Source organism: Rattus rattus, chromosome 1 (genome assembly GCF_011064425.1).
Source record: "Rattus rattus isolate New Zealand chromosome 1, Rrattus_CSIRO_v1, whole genome shotgun sequence".
Classification (NCBI taxonomy): domain Eukaryota; kingdom Metazoa; phylum Chordata; class Mammalia; order Rodentia; family Muridae; genus Rattus; species Rattus rattus.
In genome coordinates this window covers 2,674,883-2,681,864 of record NC_046154.1, presented here as the reverse complement: position 1 = coordinate 2,681,864, position 6,982 = coordinate 2,674,883, and the positions used below count along the sequence as shown (strand labels likewise).

Here is a 6,982-nt window from a genome sequence, read left to right as displayed (position 1 = left end):
TTTCTCTACAGCAAGGCTACGCAAAGCCCTGTAGCACACTGACCAGGGACGGGTCAGGTCTTGAGCCAGAGACAGCTTCTACTCTGTCGGGGGTCAACATTTCACCCATCTGATCTCACACTTAAGCCCAATATAACAAGGAGGTTCACCACGGGTAACACATGTCTTCAAGCAAAGGGGAAGGCAAGGAAGTTAAAAGGCAGTGTTGGGCAAAGTCACCTGTGGGTCTTAAGGTGCCTATATGTTCTGGGAGTGTTGGCAGACGTAAGCCACTGAGGGGACAGAGGCAAGTAGACAGGCTAACCAGGACCATATCACAAGGCCCTGCCTTTAAAAAAAATTAAAAGGATTTAATTCAGCCAATGCTTTCTAGTGATCAAGTTTTCTCTTCAAGCAAAAGGAAGTCATAACATTTTTTACTCTTTGGAAGCCAGCAAAGTCAATGGCTGTAAAGGGCAGCCAGGTGACACGATTCACACGATTCACACTATTCACACACCTGTGCTGACACGGTTGTTTTCTGTCAAGGGCTGGCTTCCCCTGAAGCTGACCCTCAGGGAGAGATTTTGACACAGAATGTTTGCTGTGGAAGCTGTGAAAGGGATCAGGCCTGAACAGAGGCACAACATGGACTGCCACAGAGAGGTGCTTGTGGCGTGGCTTTCAGAGATAACCCAGCCTTTATAGAACTGGTGATGGTTACAGGACATGGGTGGACCTGAGGAGAGAGTGTGGCACTCGGTGAGGTTGCTCTCCTTACTAAGGAGCAGTGGGGCAGAGAAATCCCCTAGATGTCAGTCACTGGCAGGCGCAGTGGCTGAGGTGACAAGCATTTCTGAGGACCCAGACAACAAACACATCTCGGCATCCATTCTAACTTTTAATGGATACTTCTCCAGGTTCAGCATGCATATAAATGCCTGGGAGGGTCTTGTCAAAATGAAGATTCCCAGTCAGAAGATCTGCTGTGGGCCAGCAAACTCTCTATGACAAAAAGCTCCCTGGTGATGTTGACATTTCCCGTCTGTGGACCGCACTGTGAATGGCTCTAAGACAACTTGTCCCTCACCTGGCATCGCTTTGTATTAAGATTCTCAAGTGACAGCCATCAGAATATGTGGGTCACGGGCTGTATCCCTCCATTACTGGGTGAGGCATCTGTGACTTGCCAGGTCCCTTACAGCAGTCTTCACGTCCTTGTTCCTCAGGCTGTAGATGATGGGGTTCAACATGGGAGTCAGAAGTCCATAGAAGAGGGAGATGAGCTTATCTGCAAGGTCCTGCTTGTCTGCCCCCAGTGGGTCCTTGGACTTGGGCTTCCCGTACATGAAGAGGATGGTACCATAAAAAATGATTACCACAGTGAGGTGGGCAGAGCAGGTGGAGAAGGCCTTCTTCCTCCCCTCAGCAGAGGGGATCCTCAGGATGGTGGAGAGGATGAAGATGTAGGAGACAAAGATGAACAGAACTGGGACCCCCAGGAAGATCACGTTGGCCACCCCCATGCTGATGATATTGATGGAGATGTCCGCGCAGGCCAGCTTTAAGACTGCCAAAATCTCACAAATGAAATGATTGATAACATTGTCCCCACAGAAAGGCAACTGCACAGCAAGGGAGATCTGCACCATGGAGTTGGCACCTCCAGCCACCCAGGAGCTGATGGCCATGGGCACATAGGCAGCCTTGCTCATGACAACTGGGTACCTAAGGGGGTTGCAGATGGCCACATAGCGATCAAACGCCATCATGCCCAGGAGCACACACTCCGTGGCTCCCATGGCGAAGGACAGAAACATCTGCACGGCACAGCCTGAGAAGGAGATGGTCTTCCTGGGGGTGAGAAAACCATCCAGGACCAAGGGGACCGAGGAGGTGGTGTAGCAGATGTCCAGGAAGGAGAGGTTCCCCAGGAAGAAGTACATGGGCGTGTGCAGGTGGGAGTCGACGATGGTCACCAGGATCAGGACCCCATTGCCCAGCAGGATCACCAGGTACATCAGCAGGATGAGCACGAAGAAGGTTTTCTCCAGCGTTGGGTGGGCGGAGAGGCCCAATAGGACAAATTCTGTTACAGTGGACTGGTTGGACACTTCCATTTCAAACTCTGTCTTCCATCCCTAGGAACACTGACGGCAGAAAAATACATACTATTTATTTGCCTTGATGGAGTCCCACACGATGCCTTTAATGTCCCCCAAAGACTAGCCTCTGAGGCAGGTAGTGAGGGAGTAGACCTTTAACCCCAGCACTGTGAGTTTGAAGCCAGCATGGGCTACATAGTCAGGCCTTGTCCCAGTGCAAAACAAAAACTTACCATCTGCGATTCGACTGTAAAACCAAATTGTCTAAAGGCCAATCTGGGTGGCGAACCTGGAAAGAATAGAATTGAGTTTAATGATGTAAACTTAAAGTACATCTACCTAGTCAGTAATATTACTACAGCTAAGGTAATGTCCTATGTCGATATATGCTGTCCCCTGAGCTTATGAGAAGCCAGGACTCTGTGAGCAATGCTACATTGTAGTTGGTGACCTTGGGCTGTTACTATTACAGCTCAGTAAGCCTGGCAGTTCCATAGCTTACTGTCTATTCTTCTGAACCCGATTTCTTCTCACCCACCATGTTTAATTACGTTTTCTTCCTACATAGAGAATGTATTTGTTTAAAACTATATATATATATATGTATGTGTAAATATATAACCATACATATATAAAACCATATATATAAAAAACCATATATATGTGTATATATATATATGTATATATATATATTCTATGTATGTATACCATGTGCCACAGGGACCAGGAGAGTGCCTTGGATCTCCTGGAGTGAAGTGATACGCAGTTGTGGGTGCTGAGAACCAGACCCGGCTCCTCTAGGAAAGCAATTGGTACAGCCTTGAGCCCTCTCTCCAGCTCCTGGCTTTGCCTCTTAGTTGGTGCCTGGCTTCGATCTGTGTTTTGTCAGTTTGATTAGTTTGTCTGATGGAGAAATTTACCCGATGGCTGGAGCTTCAACGTTCACATTTCCAGCTTCAGAATGGGGCCCTGAGTCACACACCACATCAAAATTGGGAAGAAAAAAGAATTCAAGAAGAAAGGCCTTTGACTCTGGTCAGAGGGTTTTCAGAGACATCCATGGGCAAATCGATTCTGCTTCCCGGAGCCAGCAGCTGCACCCCAGACGGTCATAAGTCTGGCTTCCAAGGAGTTCCTGCCAAGGATAGAGAAAGTGCCCTGTGAGCTGGCTGCTGGGGGCACCTGGCACTGCCGTACACACTGATTTCAAGCATGTCACACGCCTGTAAACAGCTCTTCACAGGAACAGAAAAACTACAAGTTCAAAGGCAGCTTGGCCTACACAGAGGGTTTCCAGGCCAGGCAAGGCTGGTAAGACCCTGTCTCATAAAAGATTACCAAACAACTAACTAACTAACTAAATTTCTGAAAACTGATTTCAATGCAGTACATACATACAGTAGAATTTTATTCAGCCAAAAGGAAGTATGAAAATTTTGGGAAAATAGATGAGTTGATAGCCTGGGCTTAGAAAGACGAATGCTGTCTGTACTTTCTCATATTTGAATACCAGCCTTGACTCACATATGCATGTCCAGCTGAGCGTGAGCCTGGGGAAAAGCCAGGCAACCAGAAAGGACCTATGTGACTGGGGATAGGACATGCGTTAAGGGGAGAGGCCTGGGGATAATGACAGACTGCAGTGGGAGAGCGGAATGGGAGGCACGGCATGGAGGGGAGGGCAAGGAATAGGTGGAAGACAGAGCACAAACAACAGAAGCGGAACATGAATTTAAAAACCCACATGGGAGCTGGAGAGGTAGCTCAGTGGTTAAGAGCACTGACTGCTCTTCCAGAGGTCCTGAGTTCAAATCCCAGCAACCACATGGTGGCTCACAACCATCTGTAATGGGATCTGATGCCCTGTTCTGGTGTGTCTGAAGACAGCTACAGTGTACTTATATATAATAAATTAATTGATTAAAAAAAAAAGAACTCATGTGGAAGTCTATTACTTCATCAGCTAATTTTAAAGCCAAATAAGAAATTAGAAGAAAACTGAAAAGCTTAGCACAAACAGACAAACAAACAAAAACCCGCCCAATTGCAGGAGGCTTTGGTGGCACAAACCTATAATCCTAGTACTCAGGGGACTGAGGAGGCAGAAGGGTCATGAGTTCAACGTCAGGCCAGGCTACAGAATGAAGCATGGTCTCAACGAACCAGAACCAGCCAAGCAGTGGTGATGCACGCCCACACTCCCAGCACTTGGCAGGCAGAGGCAGGTGGATTTCTGTTAGTTTGAAGCCAGCTTGGTCTATGTAGTGAGTCCCAGGACAGCCAGGGCTATGTAGAGACCCGGTCTCAAAACAAAACAAAACAAAACAAACAAACAAAAAACCTCCAACCCACCAAACAAGCAAACAAAAAACCACAAAACACAAAACAAAACAAAAAAGCACCACCACCACCACCAAACAAAACCACATGGGGAAAGCAAAGAAGACAAGAAAGCCCCCTCCCCCAGATCAAACAAGCAGGGATCCCCTAGCTTCCCACCTTTGTTTCCTTTACAGGTCTCCTTTGGCAATTTGTGTCTATTTTGTTGCCTTGTTTCATTCTTAAAAATAGAAGTTCGGAGCCAAGCCGGGAGTGCACGCCCGTAACCTCACCACTCAGAAGGCTGAGAGAGGATCAAGAGTATTCAGTCTGACTGAAATACACACATAGTAGCGTAGTGAGGGCATCTTTAAGAAGCACACACAGGGCCAGATGTGGTGCGCATGCCTTTAGTCCCAGCAGTTGGGAGACAGAGCCAGGTGGATCTCTGAGTTTGAGGCCAGCCAGGTCTACAGGACAGCCAAGGCTACACAGAGAAACTATGTCTCTAAAAGAAAAGTCTAAAAAGCAAAAAACAGCAACAACAACAAAAGCAAACAAAACAAAACAAACAAACAAACAAAAAATCCACATACTGATGGTTTTAGGAATGTCACTAACCTGATTCATCCCCTCTTGAAGCAGTTCAGAGGTCAGGAGAGGTTCGAGGCCCTGAGGATTGTGTGGGGGTTTTGTTTGTTTTCCTAGCTGGTCATGAGAGTGTCCAGAATGGGTTATCTCAGTGATTTGGGGAGAAGAATCAACATTTAAGGAAATGCTCCTTTTAGTATCAGAAGGCAAAACTTCCTCAGACTGGGTCAGTCTAGGCACTGAAGCTCCTTCCTGGGGGTCTTCTTCTCACTGAGTGGATTTGCCACTTGGCTCAAATGTTTAGAAAAGTGGGTGGGTCAGGTGGTCAGGAAGTCTGGAATGTTGATTTCTTCTGGGACATGAGATCTGCCCTGGTCTAACTTCCTTCTTTCTCCACTGGTGCTAAGTCAGCCTCCTGGGTTCATTCAAGCATACCCATCAGTTCCTGTACAAGCTGCAGCCTTCAGAGCTGAGAAAACCGCTTCCCTGTCTGCCCAGTCCTATCCCAACACACACTGGGACCCTTTGCTCACGGCCTCCCTTCAGCTAGAGGCAAGCTGACCCAGGGAGAACCCAGCACTTACCCAGTATGAGAGCCAATCCAGGTTGTGCCCATTGCTTCCGGGAGCAGACTAGTGGAATAGCAAGATGGCCAGTTTACCAAGTCAGAACGTGTGACTAGCTTTGGGTCACTTGCCCATCTGGGTGTTGCCTAGCCATAGCCAAGTGGGCCAGGCAAGGCTCACCTCTCAGTGGGGTCCCAGCGCCAGAGGGATGTGCAGTCTTGCCATGGCATAAATTATTGTCTCCCTTCTTGCTAAATGACTCTGAAAGTAAGGGGCTCCAAGATGCAATCTTAGCTCTCCCCTCTCACGCCTGAGTTTAGGGCTCAGCGACCTGAAAAGGGGGACTGGTTCTCAAGCATAAGGATCCTGGGATCCCTACCCCAGAGGCGCTGAGCCTGGACCAGACCGGTGAGCCACACCCAGCCACCTAGCTCTCCTCTGCGCTCCACACTGCTCTCCAGGGCTCCAGATTCTCCAGAGCTTAGGGTGAGGTTGCTGTGGGGCTAGGACCTATCCCAGAAGCAATTTAAAGTTTGGCGAGAGGCTCAGAGATGAGACTCTACCCTATAGGCCCAATTAAACAGCATTCGGGAATCTACCCGGAGCTTCCTCTCACCATACAAAGTTCACTCAGAAAGTTCTCGGGTGCTGGGTTCTCAGAATTCTCCTGGGATTTGATCACAAGGATTGAGTCAAGGTGGCTGTGACCCCCAAGAATCTACAGGTAAGAAAAAACTGACATCTTGATCAAGATTTCCCAGCCTCCCGGATGTCTCCTCCCTCCATCCACTGACCCACTGACTCTCTCCACCATCAACAACCTCCAGGATCCCCGTCAGCCTTCCCAGTACCACAGACACCCCCTATGCAATAAGCTGTTGAGGGTTGATCTGGTGCTGTGTAATCAAATGGTCAATTCTGCCTCCCCCAAATCTGGTTGCAGTCCCTTGAGCACATTCTCACATACCCGGGATGATGTCATATAAACTTTGTTCGACAGTCTTCTCTGACTGGTTAAATAAAAGTGGCTACAGCCAATTGCTGGGGAGAACAGAGGTAGGCGGGTTACCAGGCTGGGTGTAGGTTGGGCTTCAAAGGTAGGGACCAGGAGGGAAAGAGAACAGGAGGAGAAAGAAGACAGGACAGGAAGTCTCCCTCAGATGGGATGGACCAGGAGCACATGGCTAAGAGAAATGCATATTGAGGACAGACTGACGGAGCAAAAACAGCAGAGGGAGACTCGAACACCAAGTAATTGGAGAGCATGGCTGGAAGTAGAAAAACAGATTAGGGATAATCACCCGGTAATTGTGCTAAACTGATTAAAATCAAACAAATCCGGCCTTGATTATTAGAAGGCTGGCTGGGTTATATTAAGAAGCAATAGAGTTAATTAATAGATTTCACAACAGCAACAAACAC

The 6,982-nt window shown here is 48.0% G+C and overlaps 1 protein-coding gene across 1 annotated transcript; it reads right to left on the bottom strand.

Moving 5' to 3' along the window:
* Window positions 1-1,142: 1,142 nt before the first annotated feature.
* Window positions 1,143-2,099, bottom strand: LOC116885789 (olfactory receptor 13C7-like). The gene has a single exon (XM_032887125.1). The coding sequence runs from the start codon at window positions 2,097-2,099 to the stop codon at window positions 1,143-1,145; it is 957 nt and encodes a 318-aa protein (XP_032743016.1).
* Between the last annotated feature and the right edge of the window lie 4,883 nt (window positions 2,100-6,982).